Below are 28,000 nucleotides of genomic sequence, written 5' to 3' on the forward strand. Positions count from 1 at the left end.
TAGAATTATTTCACTTGGGAGTTTATGGTCAGGATTTTCTATAAGAAGGAGTTCACGGGCATAGTAAGTTTGGGAACCAACTATTATGTACTCTTTAACTAATTTGTATCCTAATGGAAACGGATGAAAGTAAAAGTAACACACAGGTAAAATGATAAGATAATGAGTTAATTAGCATAAAACCTTAAAATTGTGTGTAGAATTAACGCAGAGAAGGTAACATTATAAAAAATATTACAAGATTTTGAATTTCATAAATATCATAAATTCGAAATGAACTAAAGTGAAACACAGTAATAGCTGAAAGAAAAAATAAGTGTTCTCAATGACGTATTTAAAATCTTTTAATAAAATAACGATTTAAACTTTAAAAACAAATACATGATTTTAAGTATACTTTTGAAAATATTTGTTAAATCACAAATATATAAACAAAGAACCTTGTAAAGACGTGATGCAATCAGTATATCAGGTTAAATAGTAAAGCAGAACTTTATTTATGTCATTTTTACTTCCTTGTACGAAGTAAAGGAATTACTTTAATCGAAAAAAAATCGGTTATATTATTTCATCGAAAATATCCATCTTGACTGCTCTCGAATCCATTTGAAAGATATTTAGCCCAAACGGCGTTAGCCCAGAAGGGCTATTAATTTCATTTTGGCATTTTGCGTTGGTTCACTTTTCAGTTTGGATCACTTTTCAGATTTTTACCCCCAAATATTATCGCCCTGTATTCTATTTAAAGAAATTAGATAATGAAGAATCTGCATGAATGTATCTGTTTCTCGCATTGTGAAAAACAACGGTATCTAGAGAAATCAAATTTTGAATAGTCCTCCACTCGAATATGGGAATCGGAAGTCCAAATTTATATATATATATATATATATATATATATATTTTTATCCATTTCATATATTTTAAAACTCTAACGAATTTTTGATTAACAAACGCAACGATTTCAAAGCGTTCCCTTAACATTAACATCACGTGCGTCGTCAAGCACGGATATTTTATGCGCAGGGTTTCTTTACATTTCTTACTGGTATTATGTTGGTAGCGTAGCAACGCAAAGACGTTACTATGTCTAACGGTATTTTGCATCGAAATGACTTTGAATGCATGGATCACTTTTCAAATCTTCCATGAAAATAACAAGCTGCTTTCGGCGTAATATAAAATCCGATAAACTTTCACATATTTAGTCCAAATGGGTTATGTCCCTGAAGGACTATTGTTTTCGTTTTGCGATTTTGCGTTGTATCACTATAAACGGGGAATCACTCTTCAAAATGTTGCCACCAAATGTTAGAGTCCTGCATTATATTTGAAAAAATTAAATAATGAAAAATCGGCATAAATGTATGTATATTTCTCGCATTATGATAAAACAACGATACATAAAACCATCGAATTTTGAATGATGTAATCCTCCTACGAATATGGGAAGACCAAATTTGAAATTTGGAATTTGTTTTATTATCGATTTCATATTTTGTAAAACTTTAACTAATTTTTGAGTAACAACCTTAACGAATTAAAAGCGAGCAACGGCAACATTCTTACGAGGGGGGGGGGGAACCTTTTTATCTCTAGCGCGCGGAACTGTGTATCGGAAATTCTAAAGATATGCTCATTTAAAATTTATTTTGCGACATTGCTATTGAACGGAATTTTATGGTTTAAGTGCAAGGAACATGATATTTAATAAATAAAGGTAACATAAAAAACGTTACAAAAACGCTCCTTTGGACGTAATTTAAAATCTGAAACCTTTCAGATTTTTTAAAATTATTATTATTATTATTATTATTATTATATTTATTTATTTATTATTTTTTTGTATGACATCTGTACGTACAGACAGAATAAAGAGCTCCTCTTGAAAAACGGATTGTAAAATGAATTTAAAATGGATTCAGAAGGGATTTTATCGTGACGTCTTTACGTACATACGCATGTATCTCGCATAACTCAAAAACGATTGGTCGTAGAACGCTGAAACTTTGTATATCGGACTGCTATATCATCTAGTTATGCACATCCCTTTCGCTGATTTTCACTCTTTCCTCGAATACTCAGCTTAGCTTACGTTTGCCTAAGCCATTATATATTATTTCAACGAAAAAGACAATGCAGATTTCATGAGACGGTATCAATATTTCTAATGGAACTATTTAGAAGCTCTTAATGATTGTTTATGAAGAATTTTATAATCTAAAGCGTAATAAAATGATTAAAAATGAGTTAAAAATTCGAAAAAAAAAAAAACAACCCCCATCTCCCTAAATGGAAGTCCCTTCGCTCTTGGTAAAACCCGGGCAACGTCGGGTACTTCAACTAGTATTTAATAAATATAAGTTTCTATTGCTATACGTAATGCACTTAAGAAACAAAATCTGTACTCTTACTTTCAACACTGGAATGAGAAGTAATGTTCATATAGCAAATTTTGTACTACAAGAATGTTTTTTAAAATTTATTCATAAACAATTATGCCGTAAATTTCTGACATAAAAAAAGCTTTTATAAAATTTAAAATAACAGTCTTTTTCACTCATTCTCTTTTGATGTCAAACATGTAGTATACACGTTTCCATCATCGAATATAATCTGTCTACTGCACAACTAGTTATCAGTTACAGGAGTTCCCACTTAGTGTTGCCAGATGACAATAACAAAAATCTACTTTCTTGAGTCAAAACGCAGATATTTTGTTTTCTTTCTTGTTACTCACTTAACAAAGAAACGAAAAATATTTGCAATTTCGTAAAGTAAAATATAGTTATTTAACAAAATGTATATGAAATAACGCAATAGTTATCTATGGAGTAAGGAAATAGAAGTATTTGTTTAGTTTACGATTTTTTTTAACAGACGAATAATTGTTTTTCTTCAATAAAACATTTACGTTTTAAAAACTGTTTCGCACATTTAATCTATGACTTATTTCTAATAATAGTTATAATGATAAAAGTAATTCACGAACAGTATTAACTATTTAGTTCTTAAAATTAGCAGTTTGATTATTTCGATTTTAGATTAACAATTGAAAGTTGCAACAAATTCATATCTTTTCTGTGCGAAATGTATGAGTTCACCAAGAAACTCAAATCAATACAAAATTTTTCAAATGAGTAACATTTACTTATATATGTATATGGATGTAAATTTAATAGAAATTGTAAAAGTTTCCCGCAATAGAAGATCCAAAATTTGCTGAAATTCAAACCAACAAGATGCTATACCAAATGCTTTGTTAGTAGTATAAAAATACGGGTTCTGCTGCACGGGCTGTGGGGTGTGGGCGTGGTCAATGACGTCACACAGAGGGCGGGGCCAAAGACAACGTCATCACACTAAGAGGCGTGGTCACGAGTGGAGTTGAGGTGTTGGTAGACTGCTGATTGAGTTGTAGACCTCCTGCTTTTCATTTAAAGTTAGTTTTTTAAAAATTGGCAATGGGAAATATTTTCTGCATCTTAATTTTGATGATATAGTGATGCTGCCCTCTCTTGACTAAAAAGTGAATTATATGTTTTAGAAATATATTTTATAAGTCTGGTGTTAAAATTATTCAATGCGCGACTCTGAAAACAATGTAAACGAAACAAATATAAAAAAGACTTTCCTTTAATGATAGTTCATCATGTCATGAAAATGAAATTACAAGATAATTTGTTTTTATTACTCAATTTTATTCTGATACTTTTATCCTTTCTAGTTTTAAATGAAACTTTAACTTATTTCTTAGGTTTTCTGTTCATAATAACATATTCATTTACTGTCATATTTTTTAATACTTAACACGTTTCTAATTTGTAATATTTTATTTAATTTCCACATACTATTTTTTTTTTCATACCTTTCATAAATTTCAGCATACCCTGATTTTTAACTTATATGTTATATTTCACAAACGTTCCCGCACATGCTGTTTATTTGTTACATTACTTAATTTTAGATGCAATTTAACACTTTTTTTAACGTTATAATGTTCAATATATTCTGAATTTTAACTTCATTTACTTTTTTTAAACCACTCTAGTATTCTATACACACTTTAACTTAGTGGTATGAAATTCTATTTAAAAAGAAACGTTTATTTTTCGTCATCTTAGTTCTTTTACTAAATTTCCTACAGAATTTCTAATTTCTTTCACGTGTTTAACAATATCTTCCTTACATTACCGAATATTTTTTAAAAAAACTTAAGTCTATAACTGCTAATTGCTTTTCTTACGTTCATGATTTCCCTTCTGTGTTTATATTTCTTAATTCTAGCTTAACTTATTTATTATAATGTTTTTATTTCTGTCTCATCACTCGTAATTCCAACATTTTATCCCTTTTTATTCATTTTAACGATATGGATTGTTTTCATTTACTCCATATTCAAATATTTCCTTACAATTTTTATAATACTTGTTTTATTCCTCGATCATAATAGATCATCTACAGGTTTTACTCCAAAATTTCCATTCACAACTTTACAGTTTAATACCATTTATATCTAATTGTATTTCTTTCTCATATAGTTTTATGGTTTTCAAAGTTTCTAACATCATATTTAGTTTTAAATCCCGATTACCTTTAAGTGTGTTGATAATTTTCATTTCTAATTTTACAACCACGTTCAGTGTTTCATCCACACATACCAAAATATTTCTTACATTTTCTGATATTTAGTCTATGTCATATTTCAGTACTTCAAATGAATTTACACTGCTCACATTATTATTTTTTCATGTTTTAGAGACACTAACTATACTAATTTTACTATTTTTCCTGCACTAATTGCATCTATGTCAGCACTCATGCTAAACTAGCAATTGTTTTGCATCACATGCATAAAGAAATTCTTAAAACCAACTTTTTCAATATCGTACTCAAATTACTGTTTTCCAGATGGGAATTACCAGTATTCTTTGGTTTTACTCTGTTACATCTTTTTAAATTTTAACATCTTACTTTTAATTCTAACATACATCTTTTAAACAGTTTTTTCTTTTAATGATAGCCTTACCTTATTTGTTCAAATTAATTCTTTCATTCACCTTCTTTACTACCTTTCAGTACCTTCATAATTCACTATGCAAACGCAATGTCTTTCACTGAAATTCTGTTTAATAATACCACAAGTTTCCTTAATTGACAAAAAGCGAATTATTTCTCATTTCAAAATAGAACTACTATATTTTTGCACAAACATTACCTTTATCCATTCAAGCCACCCCTTAACCTGTAACTGACGTAGCGATAGGAAAGGAGATTCTTATCATATGCTCTTTCGACATTTGAGGTTTCTAGAACTTCTTTGACAAGTATATCAATACCATCAGAAAATATACTTAACACTTTTACCCAGTTTAAAGGCAACATACTGTTATAAGAATGGTTTTAGTTAAATTTATAACTCAAATAAACGCATTTTGTGCTAAATAGGCATAAACATTTAGATTCAGAATATTTCTTTTTAATCCGATGTAAGACTTGAATTTCATTCATGATACGGATTGTCTCTTGATTTTCTTTTTGTTTACCTTACACTAATAGAAAATTTTTATTTTACAAGTTCAGCTTTTAATGAAATAGAAATAAAAACTACGATACACCTGCTGTTTTTAAGAAAAGGAACTTTGATATATTTCTGGAAATGTAAATGCTTTTAGAGTTTTCTTTCAATAACGTTGATTTTCATTACTTTACTAACTTCAATAATTCTCTTATTAGCTAATATGAATGAAAGAAGATTGTCAAAAATGTGACACAGTATAATTCTTACGAACATATGTACCTTTACCAGCATACAGATATTACCGATTGAAATGAAGAAAGATACAGATATTTTACTCCAATCTACATAAAATTTAAAAAAAAAAATATTTAAACTTTCATACATTCCAAAGAATAAACGAAAACTCAATAGATATTGTTATGTTTGTATATATGAGATAAAAGTTTTATGAATGATATCTAAAGTAATGCTTAGAACTTCATAAAAGCGAACATTCACTATGTTAATACACATATCATCAATTATTTACATAATTCAATGTAATATTAATCATTACATGTAATATATACATATGTATTTAAAGTTTAATTGTCTTACAACTGAATAATTAAATATTGAGAAAAAGAGGTTCCTTTCTTGCACTATTTAATTCACATGGAACAAATTTTCCCATCAACCACATTGAACCGCGTTTATTAAATTCGCCAAAGCTCTTTTATTTCTGCATTTTCACACTCACGACACATTTTAAATGAAACTATTGATTACCATTTCAAACACCGATATCATAACTCAGTGTAAAAATAAATCATAACTCATTTTTTCCCTACTAACTACAATTTTATATGTTCAAGAAGTACATCTAAGACATGATCATTTTCTATGTTCTAGCAAATCGATTCAATTGCGAACATACTATTAAGACTTGCATGTATTAACGATGTCAACGTTTCTTCGTTTTTGTAAGATTCGCATCAAATCATGTCGCATTCGAATGTGGTGTAAGAGATCACTTTTTCTTTTAAACACTTGTAAACAATGGATGCAATTTATAAGAAGAGAAGTATCATGCTGTTTCAAAACATCATCATCAGCATATTTCTGTTTCTTTTGACACCGGCAACATTTAAAAAAAAAAAAAGTTTCGTGAGATATTCTTCAAATTCTGTTTTACTTGAAAAAATGTCCGAACTTTCAATACGATGTAAAGTTTCATATTGTTTTAAATTCTTATGCTCACTAAATATTTTTTATCACGATTTACTCTTAAAAGTAACTTTATAAGTTTTCATATCCTTTTTACATGAAAAGAACTTGTGATTATTCACTACAAAATTCTAAGACGAGAAGCTTCGCGACTTTTCAAACTACAAACTTAAATTTCTTAGGACATACACTACATCTGATGTTTCTTTCATGAGATTTCAAATATCTCTTCAGATTACTCGTATTCAAGAAACCTTAAAAATATATCACATAAGTTCAGCGAATAATCGCTTCATAAACTCTTAAATTTTCAACACGAGTGAATCACTTGATGCATATACTGCACTGTAAACATACAATACTTAAAAAAATTGTTATAAAAAATAAAAATACATTCATTTCACCAAGAAGCTTTTCTATTTAAATACATTTATTTATTTCCAAAGAACAAGTTTCTGTATTATACATAAAATATACTTAGAATTTTCTTTCATTAGTTAATATCAAATTAACAACAATATCCATTTACTGATATTTGATATACATGTTTGCTTTAAAATTAAAACTAAAATTTCAATATATTTCTATTAAAAAAACATAATGAAAAAAAAATACTCATAACATCAACCAAAGACAGAAATTTAAATAGAATAGCTGTACTTATATTAGTGCATTTTTATAATCTTCATAACATTTCGATTCAAAAAACCTATTACAAAATAAATGAAACATTTTTTTCTGCCTTAAAGAATCTCTTATATTTTTAAAATTAATACATAAAAATATATCTTCCCCAATATATTTAATTCTATCCTCAACACTTATTATAATGCAATCATGTCTTGTTTGTGAAGGATGATTTACAATACAACCTTCGCATTTAAATAGTTTTTTAATCACTGAATTTAATTCAGTTTTGATAGAGTTTATGAGTTCTTTAAAAAGTTCATCATCATCACTTACCATATCCGAACAATTGTTTTTACATTTGATTTGCAACGGTAAAATAATTTCAAAAATACTTTTATATAAAGTATTAGATACATCAGGAATAATTTCTTTCAATTTTTTTAAAATATCACAGTTTACTTTTAGGTATGTAGGTTTTAGTTTAAAAGAATTTTCATCTTGTTTAAAAACTTGTTGAAAAATACACTCACCTTCTTTGTTGAAAACTACCAACTCATTATTGCAAATGATGCTGGCACTCATATAGATAAGATTAAATTCATATATTTTTGAGGAAAATTCTTGCCATGTTGCAGGAGTTATAACAACACCGCGTGTAGTAGGGTATAATATTTTATTTTGTTCCACACATTCACGTAGATGAATGTTCATTCTGTTTTCAAACTGATTTATGGACACAAAATATCCCCAACCAAGAGTCCACTGTGCAATCAACTTCGAACTTTCTTTTTTATGTTCTCGATTATTCGGTATGAAGATATTTTCAGGAACAGACTTCATATAGTGGGCAAACCAGTCATCCTCTGGAAGTTCATCCTCATTATCTTCCAAGCGTCGTTTTTTAATTTTCGAAATTTTTATGTTTCGGAATGTGATACTAATTCTAGGATCTTTAACGTCAGGTTGAGAGGGTATTCCGTGCATCCAAAATTGATTCGTTGGGTGTTTCATTACAAGGAGAGTTCCATGAGTTAAGTCCACGCTTCGAGATGTGAAATTTCGCCTGGTAAATACCATTTGACGTTTTGCACCTAAACTGATGATAGGTATATCACTTTCAGGTTCGAGACAAGTTTCATTGTCTTTATGCGTTGAAATTTTCGCCACTCCGTCAGGATAATAGTTCAATAAAGCAAAATTATATTTTTTGCCAGTTATCGTTTCAACATAATCTTTTACATTTAGAAGAGTTTGAGTCCATGGTTCTGCACAAATGCTCGTTCCAGAGAATTCGTAACTAAGTCCTTCATCACCAAAACCGAGTACTTTTCTTCGTGGAACATACTGAGTCCCATTAATTTCAAAACTAATATTTTTAAAATCATAATTTGATAGTTCATCTAGCAAAATATCAGCTTCATTTCGTGAATAAAATTCTTCGTATAATTCCACATTTAACTCTGTATCACATATATTCCTCATATTCGCTTTTGAATCTAACGACAATTCTGAATGATATAGAAATACGTAGCATTCTTAAATAGCAAAAATTATCTAAAACATACATTAACGAAATGATTTCATCAACACTTATCGTAATACATTCTTGTCATGTCTTGTTTGTGAAGCCAGTCTTTCCGGCGTCATATGTGTAAAAATAATCATGATAGGATAGTGGGAAAGAGTTATAGTGTCCTAATGTTGTTATTCTGAACCTCGATATTACATATATGCATAAGGAAAATCTTAAAAGCATCATCCACTTATCATGATAGAGTAATGGAAAATTTCTAAAACTCTGATAATCATACGCGAAAGAACGTATTATCTTAAGGTTGTTGTTGCTATTCCAAGTTTCACAATACATACAAAAGTGAAGGAAGATCCTTGATAAGCGCTCCACGTTATCATGATAACGTGAAGTCTACAGCGCTTATCAAGGATCTTCCTTCACGTTATCATGATAACGTGCAGCGCTTATCAAGCGTCTTCCTTCACTTCTGTATGTATTGTCAAACTTGGAATAGCAACAACAACCTTAAGATAATACATTCTTTCGCGTATGATTATCAGAGTTTTAGAAATTTTCCATTACTCTATCATGATAAGTGGATGATGCTTTTAAGATTTTCCTTATGCATATATGTAATATCGAGGTTCAGAATAACAACATTAGGACACTATAACTCTTTCCCACTATCCTATCATGATTATTTTTACACATATGACGCCGGAAAGACTGGCTTCACAAACAAGACATGACAAGAATGTATTACGATAAGTGTTGATGAAATCATTTCGTTAATGTATGTTTTAGATAATTTTTGCTATTTAAGAATGCTACGTATTTCTATATCATTCAGAATTGTCGTTAGATTCAAAAGCGAATATGAGGAATATATGTGATACAGAGTTAAATGTGGAATTATACGAAGAATTTTATTCACGAAATGAAGCTGATATTTTGCTAGATGAACTATCAAATTATGATTTTAAAAATATTAGTTTTGAAATTAATGGGACTCAGTATGTTCCACGAAGAAAAGTACTCGGTTTTGGTGATGAAGGACTTAGTTACGAATTCTCTGGAACGAGCATTTGTGCAGAACCATGGACTCAAACTCTTCTAAATGTAAAAGATTATGTTGAAACGATAACTGGCAAAAAATATAATTTTGCTTTATTGAACTATTATCCTGACGGAGTGGCGAAAATTTCAACGCATAAAGACAATGAAACTTGTCTCGAACCTGAAAGTGATATACCTATCATCAGTTTAGGTGCAAAACGTCAAATGGTATTTACCAGGCGAAATTTCACATCTCGAAGCGTGGACTTAACTCATGGAACTCTCCTTGTAATGAAACACCCAACGAATCAATTTTGGATGCACGGAATACCCTCTCAACCTGACGTTAAAGATCCTAGAATTAGTATCACATTCCGAAACATAAAAATTTCGAAAATTAAAAAACGACGCTTGGAAGATAATGAGGATGAACTTCCAGAGGATGACTGGTTTGCCCACTATATGAAGTCTGTTCCTGAAAATATCTTCATACCGAATAATCGAGAACATAAAAAAGAAAGTTCGAAGTTGATTGCACAGTGGACTCTTGGTTGGGGATATTTTGTGTCCATAAATCAGTTTGAAAACAGAATGAACATTCATCTACGTGAATGTGTGGAACAAAATAAAATATTATACCCTACTACACGCGGTGTTGTTATAACTCCTGCAACATGGCAAGAATTTTCCTCAAAAATATATGAATTTAATCTTATCTATATGAGTGCCAGCATCATTTGCAATAATGAGTTGGTAGTTTTCAACAAAGAAGGTGAGTGTATTTTTCAACAAGTTTTTAAACAAGATGAAAATTCTTTTAAACTAAAACCTACATACCTAAAAGTAAACTGTGATATTTTAAAAAAATTGAAAGAAATTATTCCTGATGTATCTAATACTTTATATAAAAGTATTTTTGAAATTATTTTACCGTTGCAAATCAAATGTAAAAACAATTGTTCGGATATGGTAAGTGATGATGATGAACTTTTTAAAGAACTCATAAACTCTATCAAAACTGAATTAAATTCAGTGATTAAAAAACTATTTAAATGCGAAGGTTGTATTGTAAATCATCCTTCACAAACAAGACATGATTGCATTATAATAAGTGTTGAGGATAGAATTAAATATATTGGGGAAGATATATTTTTATGTATTAATTTTAAAAATATAAGAGATTCTTTAAGGCAGAAAAAAATGTTTCATTTATTTTGTAATAGGTTTTTTGAATCGAAATGTTATGAAGATTATAAAAATGCACTAATATAAGTACAGCTATTCTATTTAAATTTCTGTCTTTGGTTGATGTTATGAGTATTTTTTTTTCATTATGTTTTTTTAATAGAAATATATTGAAATTTTAGTTTTAATTTTAAAGCAAACATGTATATCAAATATCAGTAAATGGATATTGTTGTTAATTTGATATTAACTAATGAAAGAAAATTCTAAGTATATTTTATGTATAATACAGAAACTTGTTCTTTGGAAATAAATAAATGTATTTAAATAGAAAAGCTTCTTGGTGAAATGAATGTATTTTTATTTTTTATAACAATTTTTTTAAGTATTGTATGTTTACAGTGCAGTATATGCATCAAGTGATTCACTCGTGTTGAAAATTTAAGAGTTTATGAAGCGATTATTCGCTGAACTTATGTGATATATTTTTAAGGTTTCTTGAATACGAGTAATCTGAAGAGATATTTGAAATCTCATGAAAGAAACATCAGATGTAGTGTATATCCTAAGAAATTTAAGTTTGTAGTTTGAAAAGTCGCGAAGCTTCTCGTCTTAGAATTTTGTAGTGAATAATCACAAGTTCTTTTCATGTAAAAAGGATATGAAAACTTATAAAGTTACTTTTAAGAGTAAATCGTGATAAAAAATATTTAGTGAGCATAAGAATTTAAAACAATATGAAACTTTACATCGTATTGAAAGTTCGGACATTTTTTCAAGTAAAACAGAATTTGAAGAATATCTCACGAAACTTTTTTTTTTTTTAAATGTTGCCGGTGTCAAAAGAAACAGAAATATGCTGATGATGATGTTTTGAAACAGCATGATACTTCTCTTCTTATAAATTGCATCCATTGTTTACAAGTGTTTAAAAGAAAAAGTGATCTCTTACACCACATTCGAATGCGACATGATTTGATGCGAATCTTACAAAAACGAAGAAACGTTGACATCGTTAATACATGCAAGTCTTAATAGTATGTTCGCAATTGAATCGATTTGCTAGAACATAGAAAATGATCATGTCTTAGATGTACTTCTTGAACATATAAAATTGTAGTTAGTAGGGAAAAAATGAGTTATGATTTATTTTTACACTGAGTTATGATATCGGTGTTTGAAATGGTAATCAATAGTTTCATTTAAAATGTGTCGTGAGTGTGAAAATGCAGAAATAAAAGAGCTTTGGCGAATTTAATAAACGCGGTTCAATGTGGTTGATGGGAAAATTTGTTCCATGTGAATTAAATAGTGCAAGAAAGGAACCTCTTTTTCTCAATATTTAATTATTCAGTTGTAAGACAATTAAACTTTAAATACATATGTATATATTACATGTAATGATTAATATTACATTGAATTATGTAAATAATTGATGATATGTGTATTAACATAGTGAATGTTCGCTTTTATGAAGTTCTAAGCATTACTTTAGATACCATTCATAAAACTTTTATCTCATATATACAAACATAACAATATCTATTGAGTTTTCGTTTATTCTTTGGAATGTATGAAAGTTTAAATATTTTTTTTTTTAAATTTTATGTAGATTGGAGTAAAATATCTGTATCTTTCTTCATTTCAATCGGTAATATCTGTATGCTGGTAAAGGTACATATGTTCGTAAGAATTATACTGTGTCACATTTTTGACAATCTTCTTTCATTCATATTAGCTAATAAGAGAATTATTGAAGTTAGTAAAGTAATGAAAATCAACGTTATTGAAAGAAAACTCTAAAAGCATTTACATTTCCAGAAATATATCAAAGTTCCTTTTCTTAAAAACAGCAGGTGTATCGTAGTTTTTATTTCTATTTCATTAAAAGCTGAACTTGTAAAATAAAAATTTTCTATTAGTGTAAGGTAAACAAAAAGAAAATCAAGAGACAATCCGTATCATGAATGAAATTCAAGTCTTACATCGGATTAAAAAGAAATATTCTGAATCTAAATGTTTATGCCTATTTAGCACAAAATGCGTTTATTTGAGTTATAAATTTAACTAAAACCATTCTTATAACAATATGTTGCCTTTAAACTGGGTAAAAGTGTTAAGTATATTTTCTGATGGTATTGATATACTTGTCAAAGAAGTTCTAGAAACCTCAAATGTCGAAAGAGCATATGATAAGAATCTCCTTTCCTATCGCTACGTCAGTTACAGGTTAAGGGGTGGCTTGAATGGATAAAGGTAATGTTTGTGCAAAAATATAGTAGTTCTATTTTGAAATGAGAAATAATTCGCTTTTTGTCAATTAAGGAAACTTGTGGTATTATTAAACAGAATTTCAGTGAAAGACATTGCGTTTGCATAGTGAATTATGAAGGTACTGAAAGGTAGTAAAGAAGGTGAATGAAAGAATTAATTTGAACAAATAAGGTAAGGCTATCATTAAAAGAAAAAACTGTTTAAAAGATGTATGTTAGAATTAAAAGTAAGATGTTAAAATTTAAAAAGATGTAACAGAGTAAAACCAAAGAATACTGGTAATTCCCATCTGGAAAACAGTAATTTGAGTACGATATTGAAAAAGTTGGTTTTAAGAATTTCTTTATGCATGTGATGCAAAACAATTGCTAGTTTAGCATGAGTGCTGACATAGATGCAATTAGTGCAGGAAAAATAGTAAAATTAGTATAGTTAGTGTCTCTAAAACATGAAAAAATAATAATGTGAGCAGTGTAAATTCATTTGAAGTACTGAAATATGACATAGACTAAATATCAGAAAATGTAAGAAATATTTTGGTATGTGTGGATGAAACACTGAACGTGGTTGTAAAATTAGAAATGAAAATTATCAACACACTTAAAGGTAATCGGGATTTAAAACTAAATATGATGTTAGAAACTTTGAAAACCATAAAACTATATGAGAAAGAAATACAATTAGATATAAATGGTATTAAACTGTAAAGTTGTGAATGGAAATTTTGGAGTAAAACCTGTAGATGATCTATTATGATCGAGGAATAAAACAAGTATTATAAAAATTGTAAGGAAATATTTGAATATGGAGTAAATGAAAACAATCCATATCGTTAAAATGAATAAAAAGGGATAAAATGTTGGAATTACGAGTGATGAGACAGAAATAAAAACATTATAATAAATAAGTTAAGCTAGAATTAAGAAATATAAACACAGAAGGGAAATCATGAACGTAAGAAAAGCAATTAGCAGTTATAGACTTAAGTTTTTTTTAAAAAATATTCGGTAATGTAAGGAAGATATTGTTAAACACGTGAAAGAAATTAGAAATTCTGTAGGAAATTTAGTAAAAGAACTAAGATGACGAAAAATAAACGTTTCTTTTTAAATAGAATTTCATACCACTAAGTTAAAGTGTGTATAGAATACTAGAGTGGTTTAAAAAAAGTAAATGAAGTTAAAATTCAGAATATATTGAACATTATAACGTTAAAAAAAGTGTTAAATTGCATCTAAAATTAAGTAATGTAACAAATAAACAGCATGTGCGGGAACGTTTGTGAAATATAACATATAAGTTAAAAATCAGGGTATGCTGAAATTTATGAAAGGTATGAAAAAAAAATAGTATGTGGAAATTAAATAAAATATTACAAATTAGAAACGTGTTAAGTATTAAAAAATATGACAGTAAATGAATATGTTATTATGAACAGAAAACCTAAGAAATAAGTTAAAGTTTCATTTAAAACTAGAAAGGATAAAAGTATCAGAATAAAATTGAGTAATAAAAACAAATTATCTTGTAATTTCATTTTCATGACATGATGAACTATCATTAAAGGAAAGTCTTTTTTATATTTGTTTCTTTTACATTGTTTTCAGAGTCGCGCATTGAATAATTTTAACACCAGACTTATAAAATATATTTCTAAAACATATAATTCACTTTTTAGTCAAGAGAGGGCAGCATCACTATATCATCAAAATTAAGATGCAGAAAATATTTCCCGTTGCCAATTTTTAAAAAACTAACTTTAAATGAAAAGCAGGAGGTCTACAACTCAATCAGCAGTCTACCAACACCTCAACTCCACTCGTGACCACGCCTCTTAGTGTGATGACGTTGTCTTTGGCCCCGCCCTCTGTGTGACGTCATTGACCACGCCCACACCCCACACCCCGTGCAGCAGAACCCGTATTTTATACTACTTTTGTTTAACCTTTTTTGAAAAATTATACCGACTTTTACCATTTAATTGAATTTTATTAGATAATAATTAATAAGTTTTTAAATTGCGGTTAATTTTTTAAAAAGTAAGAAAATTAAAATAACAAATTTAATTAAATAAAAAGTATAGGCAGTTGCAGTTTTAGCGAATTTTAATATTAAGCGTTTACACGGCACATATTCTGAGAGAAATTGCCATTACACGAAACACGAAATGTTCATTAATCTTCCAAATTATAATAATACATCAATTAAATTTGAAATTCTCGTTAATACTACTGACATCTCTATTTTAACTAAACGATAAAGACCGTTATTAGACGTTACGTACAATATTAATAATATTATTAATGTCCGTACCGTTGATTAATATCATTGCTGAGTAAGTCATAAAATACACCATTAAGAAATTTTTATAATTTTCGTTTGAAACTGGAGGTCTGTTATTTTTTTAGGTTATTAGAAAGTTATTTTTAATGCAGAAATTAGTATGCAGTAGGGAAAGTCAAAGGAAGCCGGGGAGAAATATTGATGAAATTAATTTTCGTTGTAAAAATGCTACCATTTTGTATGCAAGCAATAATAAAATCTAACGGAAATCATGGAAAAAGCAATTCGCATATTCTTGTTGCCATTTTAAAATGCAAAAGGTAATAAAATTATGCAATTTTTCTGTTTCTATAACTTTCTGTTTCTATAACTGTTTCTATAACTGTTACCGATAAATTCGGTTATAATACCTTCTCAATTTTAATCATTTTAATTGAACTAATTGGTTCTTCATTTATAATACGTTAATGAGATTGTAATAAAAAGAATTTTAAGTTCGCTTCAATGTATTCTATTTTTATACAACTTTGTGAAAAAGTTGTAATTAATTTTTATTTTTCAGCAAACATTTAAGCAAACACTTTACAGTTCTGGAACATTCCACAAACGAACTCGTACAACTGCACTGAGTATCATGGAGCACAATCAGTAGTTACCACTTGTAACTACTAAGAATGTTAAACACAACGCAATGCAAAGCGCACCTAAAGAACGAGGCTCGCACGGAGATCTGCCACTACTTCGAAATCTATTCTGAACTGAAAAACTGAATTAATGTTCTCTCCGATCTTATATCGTTTTCCTTTTGCCGCCGTGAAATTTCCATTACCTCCATTCCTTGAAATTACTGAAAAATATATACGGTTACATTTATATATGCGAGCCGGATACAGTTACAGTTACATGTAAGGATGAATTACAGTACCAATTACAGTTATAAAATGAACGGACTAAAATGTTGCCAAGTTTGGCGAGGCTATTTCTCGCCAAAACCATCACCAGCTTGGCGATATCTGGCCAATTTAGCGAGATAGCCATTTACCTCAATTTTAAATTAACTTTCCCCTATAATCTTATTTTTCTGGCAGAGCTTCACTTGCTATTAGCCTCGAAACGGCATTTTGCGTCCGTTCACTATAAATGTCCGTTTCACTTTTAAAATTCTTGCCACCAAATATTATCGTCCTGCATTATATTTAAAGAAACTAAGTAATGAAAAATATGCATGAATGTATGTATGCTTCTCGCATTGTGAACAAACAACGGTACCTAGAGTCACCAAATTTTGAATAACGTAGTCATTTACCCGAATATAGGCACCTGGAAGTCCGAATTTGGAATTTGTTTTACTGTCTACTTCATATTTTATAAAACTTTAAAACGAATTTTTAATTAATGAACTAAACGATTTCAAAAGCAGCAATAGCAACACTGCACTGAAATAAGACATTTTTATCTACAGCGCGAGAGACTCTCTATCGGAAATTCTAAAGAGACGTTGTTTTTAAATATTTTTATCCAAAGGGACATCAGCCCAAATGTTGTGTGTGTAAATGATAAAGAAAAGCCACCTCTTTTTTTTTAACATCGCTAGGATTTTCTGATTAGATCTGAAGTATAAATACCATAGGCTTTGCATAGCAGTAACAGAACTGCTTTGGAATCACTGAGTTTGTTAGTGAAGAATTCATTAAATTCGCATAAAGTATGAAGTAAATAAATAAGAAACAAGCTTGAAGAAAATTTGGTGGCTCTTGCTGCTGGCGCTTCTTCATAATATCAGAAACATTCATATATACCTACAAATTCTTCTCTTTTTAATAATAGAGATTAATTTAATGGAAATTGTAATGAAGCAATAATGTTTGGTGCTGGTAAAAGCTCCATACGTGAGTGGAAGAAAAATGAAATCACAAAAAATAATATATCAAAGAATAAATGTGCTTTGTGCAAGAAACAGAGAAAGAGCCTATCCTAGAAGAAAGTGTTGTTGTTTGGGTTGTAGAAAATCGTCTGAATGGATTAATTGTTGCAAGACAGTATACGTTTATTTGCCTTAAAGTGAGCAAAAAAGAATAAAAATGAACATGAAAACATTAAAGCAACTCGTGTAGTCGATTTATGGTACTGAATAATTTAGTTCTGCCAGAAAAAAACAAAAGTTTTGCAATGGCTGCCGAAAGATTTGGACAACAAATTAATCAGTTTCCGGTAGTATGTTACTGAGCTACGAAGTTTAAAAAAATATTTACTGTCACATATTGGAAATATGGATGAAACTCCAGTAATGTTTGATATGTTAGGAAATAAAAATTTGATGTGAAAGGTATAAAAACGGTTCACATAAAACAACTCATGAAAAATCTTACCCCACCGCAGTGCTTTCTTGCTGAGTGGGTGCTATCAAATTAAAATCCATGGTTATTTTTAAAAGAAATACTATGCCAAAATGTGAGTTCCCAAATAGTGTTTTTATTCATGTCCATTAGAATGGATGAATGGAAGAAAACGGTTTAAAATTCTGAATAAGAAATGTTCCGCAAAAGCATCCTGTTGCCTTAAAGAATCCAAAAAGTCTTTTATTTAGGATATGTTCAGAACCCATCTAAAGGACAATAAGAAGAAACTGTTGAAAGTGTGCAAAACAAACATGGAAGTTATTCCAGGTGGATTAACGCCATTAGTTCAGCCTTTAGATGTATATAGCAATAAACCATTCGAAGAAAGGTGATGAAGAAGGGGAAGAAATATTTACAAAGGAGACCAAAATGTGTCATTCCATTCTAGAAATAGTGCGTGAATGGGTAATAAAGGCATGGAATAAAATTAAGCCCGACATAATTCAAAATTCATTAAAAAAATTTAGCATATCTAACAATGTAGATGAAAAGAAAAATTATGTTTATTTACGGATCAGAGTAATAATGATGGGGAAGATGAAACATAATTCAATGATGTAACAGCTGAAGATGTAACGCAAGACGAATATGATGAACTCTTCATATTATCCGATAATGAAAATTTTTAAGTTCACAATGTATGACATTTCTTCTAAATAAACTTCATATAGGAATGTAGAGTCATTAGGTTAACTGGAAGCAGAAAAGATGAAAAATATGCAACCGCCTTCGCCGGGAATCGAACCACGGACCTCTGGAAGACCGGCCCAGCGTGCTGAACCACTACATCACGAAGGCTCGCTAGGAAAGTGGGAGAAACACCTTATAGGTACACTGCGGGAAAAAAAGGGGGGACAACTCTATATCTCCCATCCTACTGGGCCGATTGACGAAATTCGAACTGCGTTTTTCATGTTTCGAAAACGCGACTTAGGATACATATTAGATTTATATATAGCGTTATTGTAACACAGCTATTTTGATACAAATCGGACTTTTTCTGAAATGACATTCCATTTTTTTCCATATTTTGATACTGCGACTCAAATTATGCCTAAATATCAAATTTTGTAAAATTTGGTGCGAAATTTACGGAGAAATTCAAAAATTTATCTTGGAGTATTTTTTTTAGTTTGTGTCAAGAATAATTTACTTGGCGAACTTCTTAATATATAGCAACCTAGTTTTCTTTTCTTTATTCTGCATTGTAGATGAGCGGAAAAAAAGGCATCGTTCATACTTTAAATAATTTTAACAATGTTCGTAACCTACCTTTGACGTTATTATCGCTAAAAAAAAAAAAAAAGATACCAAATTTCAAAACGCGTTAGAAAATTTTGAATAAAAACCTCTAATTTTTTGCAGGTGTGCCTAGAAATACATCTACTTTAAGAAGATGTTAAAAACTATGTAGATTATAATACAAAAATGTTTTCGAGAAATTTATAAAAAAATATTTAAAAATACAAATCTTAAAAATAAATCATAAAAATGAGTGAAATATATTTGGATTAAGCCTAAATTTCAAATTCGGGAAGAAGGAATCAATTAAGTTTTAAAAAAAGAGGTATTCATAAATATATATAAAATTTAATTAACATTGAGGGGCTAAAATTCTGAGAGTTAATTTTTTAAAAACTACTAGTGCGATTTTTACAAAACATGGCAGTTTGGCATAATTTGAGTCATAGAATCGAAATATGGAAAAAAAAAGTATGTCATTTCAGAAAAAGTCCGATTTTGTGTCAATATACCTGTATTAGAAAAAGTACTAAGTATAAATGCAATACATATCCTAAGTCGAGCTTTCGAGACATGAAAAACGCAAGTTAAATTTCGTCAATCGGCCCAGTAGAACGAGAGATATAGAACAGTCCCCCCCTTTTTTTTTGCTGCGCAGTGTACATGTGTAGAAATCTAATTTTTTTATGCTCATCTTTTTCTTATTTTTAAATCTATGATTTTTATACCCAGCGTATAACGCGCAAACGTAAATTTCGAACTTATATTTTGTAAAGTGCGCATTATACGTCGGAATATATACTGTATTCTAATTGATCCAATCATTATAAAGTTATATTTCGAAACTAATAATGAGTGGTTTAATTAAAAAATAAGAAATAAAATGCATGACGCAAATTTTTAAATTGCTTTCTTTTCTCGAGAAATATGCAAATTATCATTGTCTGTAAACATTTAATTTTGCTGCAAATTGATGGGAAAACATTAAGTAGACTCCAAAGCTATTTTCTGTCGTATGTGCACGCTTAATGAACGAAACGCCTATAGGTTTTCTAATTTTAACTCAAACAGAAATATTCCATTTAGAGAATAAAAACTTACTATTGTATTCGGTAATAGGTCCTATTTTAGTTAACGTAAATTTATGTTGCCATATACTTTTTTTTAAACTTTCTGTTATACTCTGATATTTTTTTTTCAATTATTTTGTAATACGCTTTTGAGAAGGGAAAAATGTTGTATTATACGTTTTTAATTTAAGCATTAAACGAATTATTTGACTTCTTTGGTTGACCGCTCTTACGTATGGAAAAAATATGTATTGTTCGTCCTGAATAAGATCAACCGTTGTTACTTACAAGGTCTGTTTAATTTGCACTATTATATTCGTTATGATCACAACCCCTTCGATAGCGAACGAATTATATTGATCGAAGTGTCTAACGTGATCTTAAAATAAAGGCTTTCTTTTTCCTTTTGACCTCATAAATAATTTCAATTGAAACAGCATTCCCAACTGCTAAGAAGAGAGTTCATTGTGTACTTGTATATAAATAGGTCAAGTTTTATTCGTCTGTAATTTTTTTACCTTTAACATGAGATTTACAGATTTTGATTTGCAATATATTTTATGATTTAGAAGAGGTTTCATTCAGGATGGCATCTGTTCCACATAAGGTTCAAATCACAATTTAAGGTTTTACATTTTTTTGTGTATTAAATTTAGTAAGAAAGAAGAGTATATTAAAGTGGTGCTTAATACTGTCAGGTACTTTTTTAAATAAATTTCATGTCAATTGTTGATGAGCGACCTCTAAGACAGAAACTGTTAAAATAATTTGGAACTGAATATGAAGAAGCACGATTAAAATATTAGAAAATACAATTTTAAGAAGCATCGAAATATATAAAAAAAATTAGCTTCAAATTAGTTTCAGTTTTAGTAAAAGGGAAATTAGGAAGAATTTTCTATTGGCTCATTGCTCAACGGAGGTCATTTAAAGTAGCTAAAACTTTCTAAATATTATTTAACAATAATATTTTAAAAATTCCTCATTTTATCTTATTCTTTATTTTATCTTATTATCTTTTTTATCTTATTGTTCGTTTTATCTTATTCTTAATTTATCTTTTTTATATTTATTTTATCTTACCTAAAAACTGGAATGATGGAAGAACATTTACACAGATGGCGGGCTCATAAGTGCTTAACACTAGAATGAAAATATGATACGGGAAACTGAAAACAAGATTTTTAATATTACAAGCTTCTTTTTTGGCGAAATTTGGCAAGAGTCAATTACTAATTTTGTATAATATGTGTTTCTGTTTTATTAACACTTGAAACCTGTTGCTAAAAAATTCAAATAAAATGACTCATTAAATCATTAACTCATGTAATTTTGAGTAACTCACTTTTATAATATCCAACTGAAATAAAAATCTTTTATACAGTCAATTAGCAACATTTTTTTAAAATGATGAACAGAGTTTTTATAGTAAACAAAAAAAAAAAAAAAAAAAAAAAAAAAAAAACTATAACACTTCTTGATGTTAAAAAATTTTCGTTCCAACGGGCGTTAAAAGTTCTGACTGTTTTTTTACTGTTTTTTTTACTGTTTTAAAATACTGTTTTTTTTTTTTTTTTTTTTTTTTTTAAAGAGTCCTTTATGCTGCCCGTATGTACAGGTATCACGTAAAAGTAATCATTCATATGGATTCAACAGCAGCCAAAATGGATATTTGAGTAGAAATATGATACCCGAAATTTTTCACGATTACAGTAATTCCTTTATTTTGTACAAAAGAAGTAGAAAGAAGTCTAGTTATGTGTTCACGATAAAAATAAAGGTAAGCCTAAAAAAAAATTTAAATGTTAGATTATAAGTATTTCTCCCGCCTTCTTAGCATGCTTTCGTAGTGTAGTGGTCTGTACCCTTGGCGCGCGTTCCAGAGGTCCGTTGTTCGATTCTTGGCTTTGTTCATTTTTCACATCTCCTGCTTCCAAATATCATACTGTTTCTGCAGTGGCGCCCGCACTAAAAAGGGTGGTGGATGATGATTCTCCACACCCAGATTTTGGCGATTGGGTGCCCTAAAAACCACAGTCGCCCTTTAAAAGGGGAGTATATAAGGTATTTCTCCCGCCTCCTTAGCATGGCTTCGTAGTGTACTGGTCAGCAAGCTGGGCGCGTATTCGAGATCTCCGTGGTTCGATTCCCGACGAAGGCGTTGCTCATTTTTAATATCTCTTGCTTCCAAATATCCTAAAATCTTTACAAAATAACTTTGATTTAAAGGGAAAATAAAAACAGGTTGGGAAACAAAAATTACAGTATGTACGTTTATCGTTTTATTCGCATATCCCCCCTCTAGCTTTTTAACAAAAGTTTCTGAACATTTTTTAACTTAACGTAATTTTTCTCTTTTTCGCTTTCAATTTTAAAGCGAGATTCCCTAAATTTGTAATGAATACATAGCCGTAGTGATCCTTTTTATCTAACTAATTGATTTACTCGTGTATTTCTTGTGCATGTGCTTTAATTAATGAGCAATAGTAGTAAAGTGCTTCAAGAAAATAGGGATATCTAACATTCTTGATGATTCTAAGGTAACTGCATGTGAGAAGACAAACTAAACAGTGATGAAGACGATGACAGCAGCAACGATGGTGACGACTAGCAAGCTTTAGCAGACAACGCAAACAGCATTTCCAGAATTAAATGATTTAAGGCTAGGTCCTAGCAGTGCACAACAATAGGGGACAATAGTCAAGTTAAACGACGAAAAGATAAAGATAGCTTAACTAGAGTTTGTTAATGTATGTTAACGTATTTTTATTGTATTATTAATCTTATTCTATGCATTTTTATTGGAATGTAGATTACTTTAAATAAATAATATTGTAATAATTGCTTGTAGTATATACATTAATACTTTTCATTTATGTTCTTACTGCAACCACAATCATCGTAATTAAATTTCTCATAATTTTCCCGTCTTGATCAGTAGTGTAGCTGGGGGGGGCAAGGGGACATATGCTCCAGGCACAGCATCCAGGGGCATCAAATTGATGTTACGAAATTTTAGAATGAAATATATCTCATTCTTGACAAACTGAAGGGGGCGCGAAATCTTCAGTTGTGCCCGGTCCCTGAAAATCTTAGCTACGGCTTTGCTCTTAATTTTCGTGTGATAAAATTACGAAAAAAAAAGGAGCAAAAATACGTGAGTAAATATGGTATCTCTGTTCATAAAATCTACCGCAGCCCTCCTCATAGCTCTCGTTATGTATTCCTTCTAATAGAAATCACTGCTACTTTTCAGTAGAACAAACGCCCTGGGAGGTGCATATTCTGAACTTAGGAACAATGTGTGGTAAAAATGTGTGTATATGTGTGAATGAATAATTGTTCTCATATACAAACTTCTGAATTTTTACTCGAGTGTTATGAAGAAATCATTAATTTTAGATATGAAATTTTCTAGAAAATTAATTTAGAAGATTTTTAATTTCTCATTGAAGAGATTTAAATTTATATGCATAAGAATACAATTTTTAAAACTTTTAATTCTATTTTAAATTAATATTTGAAATATAATTTTTAAATTTTATCCTGTTTTAAATTAATATTTACGCATCTATCTCATCCAAATAAGGGGGAAATTAACAGAGATCTCATAGCAAAAATAGTCAGATTAATTTAAGTATTCAAGACAAATGAGTTATATATAAAAATATTAATTTTATTCAAAATTTCTTTCTTGAATTGTGATTTTCAGAATTTTCTGCCCATGTAAGCATTCTATGTATTTCTATGTATTGGTGAAAATAATCATTTTCTCGTGAAAAATTAAACTTTTTATAAATAAATATTTTTTTATATTTTCGAATAATTATAGCTGTAAATTGCACTTAAATGCACGAACCTATTCATTACTCACGATTAAATATTTTAACATTTTAATAAATATTGTAATGACATCATTAAAATAATTTTGAGAACAATTATTCAATTACCTTCAATTTATCAAATAAGTTACCTGTAATATAGCATGTTATAGTCCAGCGAAATGTTCTAATGCAACAAAATTAACAATGCATAATAATTTGCAACAATGAAAACCATTTTATGCTGGCTTCAACTTCCAAACGTAATTTTATATTTCTAACGTACTTCATATACAATTAAGCTATACTTCACCGGCTCTAAATTAAATTAAAGTATCAGTCCTTTAATTAATTTTGAAATCAAACAACAAAAATCAGCGTTATACTTGAAAATTTTCACAGGACTAGTTTCACAGGACTAGTTTCGATGGTTTACCGAACTATCATCCTCAGCTTCCAAAGCACAAATGAACGAGATAAGATAGTGGCTTGACTTCTAAATTAATATTTGTTCGGCATTTTATTTTATCTTAATTATCAGTATTTTAATTGTATTTTTTCCAATATTCAAGTTTATAGTAACAGCATTTTGATGAAGACGCATTATAAAAATGCCATGCAAAGGCAATTTCTAATTACGCTGCCTAAAATAAAAAATTTACACCTTTGTTGAATATTTTCAAATATGATGGTTCAGTTAATTAACATATTTATTTGTAGCGAACTTGCATAAATGTTTAATTTTAATTTTATTATTACAAATCTCTTAGAATACGAATTTCAAAGCAATATTTTTGTTTTAAAAATCTTAGGTAATGTTTTACTTCTTTCAGTCCCTTCTTATACGGATCTGATTTTTTAAATAGCTTATTTTAACAAAAAAGTAATGCAATTATTATTTACTGAAATAAATGCTTTATGAAACTTTTAATTTTTTTAAAGTTCTTGGCGTGGAAAACCAAATTTAAAATTAAAAATAAATTACTAGAATATGAAATAATGATGTTCTAGAGATTAGATTTATAAATATGCAGCATAAAGAGATTAATCTCTGTAAAAGTATATCTGCGTTAGACGTGGTTTTTTTTTTTTTTTTTTTTGGCCTATTACGTGCTCACTACACGGAAAGGGAGGGATGCCCGTGGAGGTCTTTTTAAAGGAAACTGGCTCATATCCACGTTACACATAGGGAAAACCACGAAAACCACGAAAACGACCCTGCAGCCAGCCCGTTCACCAGGACTCGAACCCCGGTCTGAACTACCAGCGTTCAGCGGCTTTTACCGCTCGGCCGCAGTCCCGGATATTGCCATAAATAAATAAATAAATAAAATATTTTTTATCTGTTAATTAAATATATTGCTTAACGTAATAGTAATATAATAGAATTTTCGAAATAAATAGCAAAATTTTAAATTTAACTCAATTTGCGAAAAAAAGTAAATTTAATTAAATTTTAAAACTAAAATGAAAACTGTTGAAAATTTCAAAATATTCGCTGCAGTTTCTTTCTTGTGCATTTTTAGTACTCCTAAATATCTAGTTCTTTAGACGCTTTCAAAATTAAAATTCAAAACATTCCAAAAAAAATAGTTAATTTTTTTATTCAAATCTCTTGGCATAGCAAAAAGCGAAAAAAGAGCGCTGAACTTTTCAACTAGACACACAACTGATTTTTTGCCGCCAAGAAGGTGAAAGACCAGTCTGCGCATGCACACACCTGGCATAGAACGTCACCGCACCTGTTGCTGACGTCAAGGTTGTGGTGGAAAAGAGACGAACGACGCACCTGGCATGCAGAACCACTTTTGGCTGCCGGATGGGAGGCACTTGGTCGGCGTTAACTTCGCTGATGCATGAGGAAACTGAGAAAAAGAAAGGAAACATCGCAGTTCATTAATTCCTTTTATGAAGAAAAATTACCCGAATCTCTTTTCATTTGTGATTTGAAATTTTCATGCTCTAACTGTCTGGTTTCTGAACATATTAATTTCGACTATTATTTTTAATGTATCTGCGTAAAATAAATTTCTCCTTTAGTCTTTAATTTAAACCAAATTAAGAAATAAATAATACGTATCAACAACTATAAAAAATCGCATTGATAAATTTTCACATAGGAAGTTCTGTTCAAGACTGTTTTATAGTTTGCAAGATATCGTTGATGACTCGGTTTCGTTAGTTTGTTTATTTTCAGGTGGGGGGGGGCAGCATCTGCTTAGACCAGCGTTTCTGAAACTTTTTTCCCCAATAGCACTTTTATTAATTGGTATATTCTGCAGACTACCGTAATCTTACCCCCTTTCAAAGCAATATTTTTACATTAGAAATGATTTAACACGTTTAATTTTGTAACAGTATTAATAAAGGAAATTTAGAATTGTTTTTAATAACTCACGACTATCAGAATTTTGTTAAACTGTATTCATTAACTAAATGAGATAGATCATCCTGTCATTTCTTGTATAGCTAGCTCCTCTATATTCGGATTTATACTAGTAAGAAGCATTACAATCATAGTACTTTAAATCTCTCTTTTGTCGCTAAGACTTGTGTGAGAAGTCCGTAGGTAAGTGATAAATTTCATAAAATGTCAGTTTTGAGAGTAAAGGGATAGATGACTGCCAAGTATAATGTCCAAACTCTGAGAATTTTAGCTATAGCATAATATATGAAGCTACTTTGAATTTTATTAGCCCAGAGGAGCGTTAACTTAGAAGGGCTATTAATTTCGTTTTGGCATTTTGCGTCGATTCCTAATAAACAGCGAATCACTTTTGAAATTGTTGCCACCAAATATTATCGCCCTGTATTATGTTTAAAAAAATTAAATAGTGAAGAATCTGCATAAATATATGTATTTTCTCGCATTGTGTTAAAACAACGGTAACTAGAGACATAAAATTTTGAATAACATACGTCTCCACCCAAATGTGGGCATCTGGAAGCCCAAAGTTGGAATTTGTTTTATTATCTATTTCATATTTTGTAAAGCATTTATGAATTTTTGATTAAGAAACTCAACGACTTCAAAGCGAGCACTGTACGGAGGAAAAAAAAAATCTCCAGCGCGTGAGACTGTGTATCGGAAATTCTAACGATATGCTCATTTAAAAATTATTTTGCGATATTGCTGTTGAACTGAATTTTATGGTTTAAACGCGAAGAACACGATTTTTAATAAATAAAGGTAACACGTAAAATGTTGAAACGCCCCTTTGAGCGTAATGCAAATTCTGGAAGCTTTCAGATTTTTTTGTTTTGTTTTGTTTGTTTTGCTTTGTAAATGTAGGAGGATTACAAAGATAGGTTTCGAGAATTATTTGTGTTCGATGGAGCACAGATTCAAAACACTGATTTAGATCAAAACAAGTTTTAACTGATGCAGTTCATCAATAAACTCCTGGACAGCTATTGCAGTCCCCCTACTCTGTACAAAGGCCTTATTTATTACGTATTACTATCGAATAACGTAGAATCTGTTTGCATGTTTATATGTTTCTCACATCACTGAAAAACAGTGATACGTACAGCTGCCAAATTTTGAACTCACGGAGTTCTCAACCAGAATATTTGCACATGGGAGACAGAATTTAGAATTAAGAATTTGCTTTTGACTTATTTAATACTCTGTACGAATTTAATGAATTTTTATTAATAAACTCAATTATTTGAAAGCGAGAAGTGGCAGCAGTGTTCGACATAAAGTAATTTTGTCTCCAATATGTGAAACTATTGCATTCTGGCATTTCATTCTAATAAACAAAGACAACTATTTAAAAGCAATATATTTGCACTGC

At 29.6% G+C, this 28,000-nt stretch overlaps 1 protein-coding gene across 4 annotated transcripts in view; it reads right to left on the minus strand.

Moving 5' to 3' along the window:
* Positions 1 to 28,000, minus strand: part of ChT (choline transporter) — a 298,521-nt gene that overhangs the window by 66,634 nt on the left and 203,887 nt on the right. For 2 of the 4 annotated variants that reach the window (XM_085821702.1, XM_085821699.1), the window contains one exon: positions 25,821 to 26,065. The exons of the other annotated variants lie outside the window; for them this stretch is intronic. In XM_085821702.1, the coding sequence (XP_085677828.1) occupies positions 25,955 to 26,065 (111 nt within the window). In that variant the 3' untranslated portion in view covers positions 25,821 to 25,954. Of the gene's footprint in view, positions 1 to 25,820; positions 26,066 to 28,000 lie in introns of those variants that run through there. 4 annotated transcript variants of the gene reach the window in all.

The sequence above is a fragment of the Stegodyphus dumicola genome, chromosome 8, assembly GCF_044657685.1.
Source record: "Stegodyphus dumicola isolate Sdum_Otavi_A_Nest chromosome 8, ASM4465768v1".
Taxonomy (NCBI): domain Eukaryota; kingdom Metazoa; phylum Arthropoda; class Arachnida; order Araneae; family Eresidae; genus Stegodyphus; species Stegodyphus dumicola.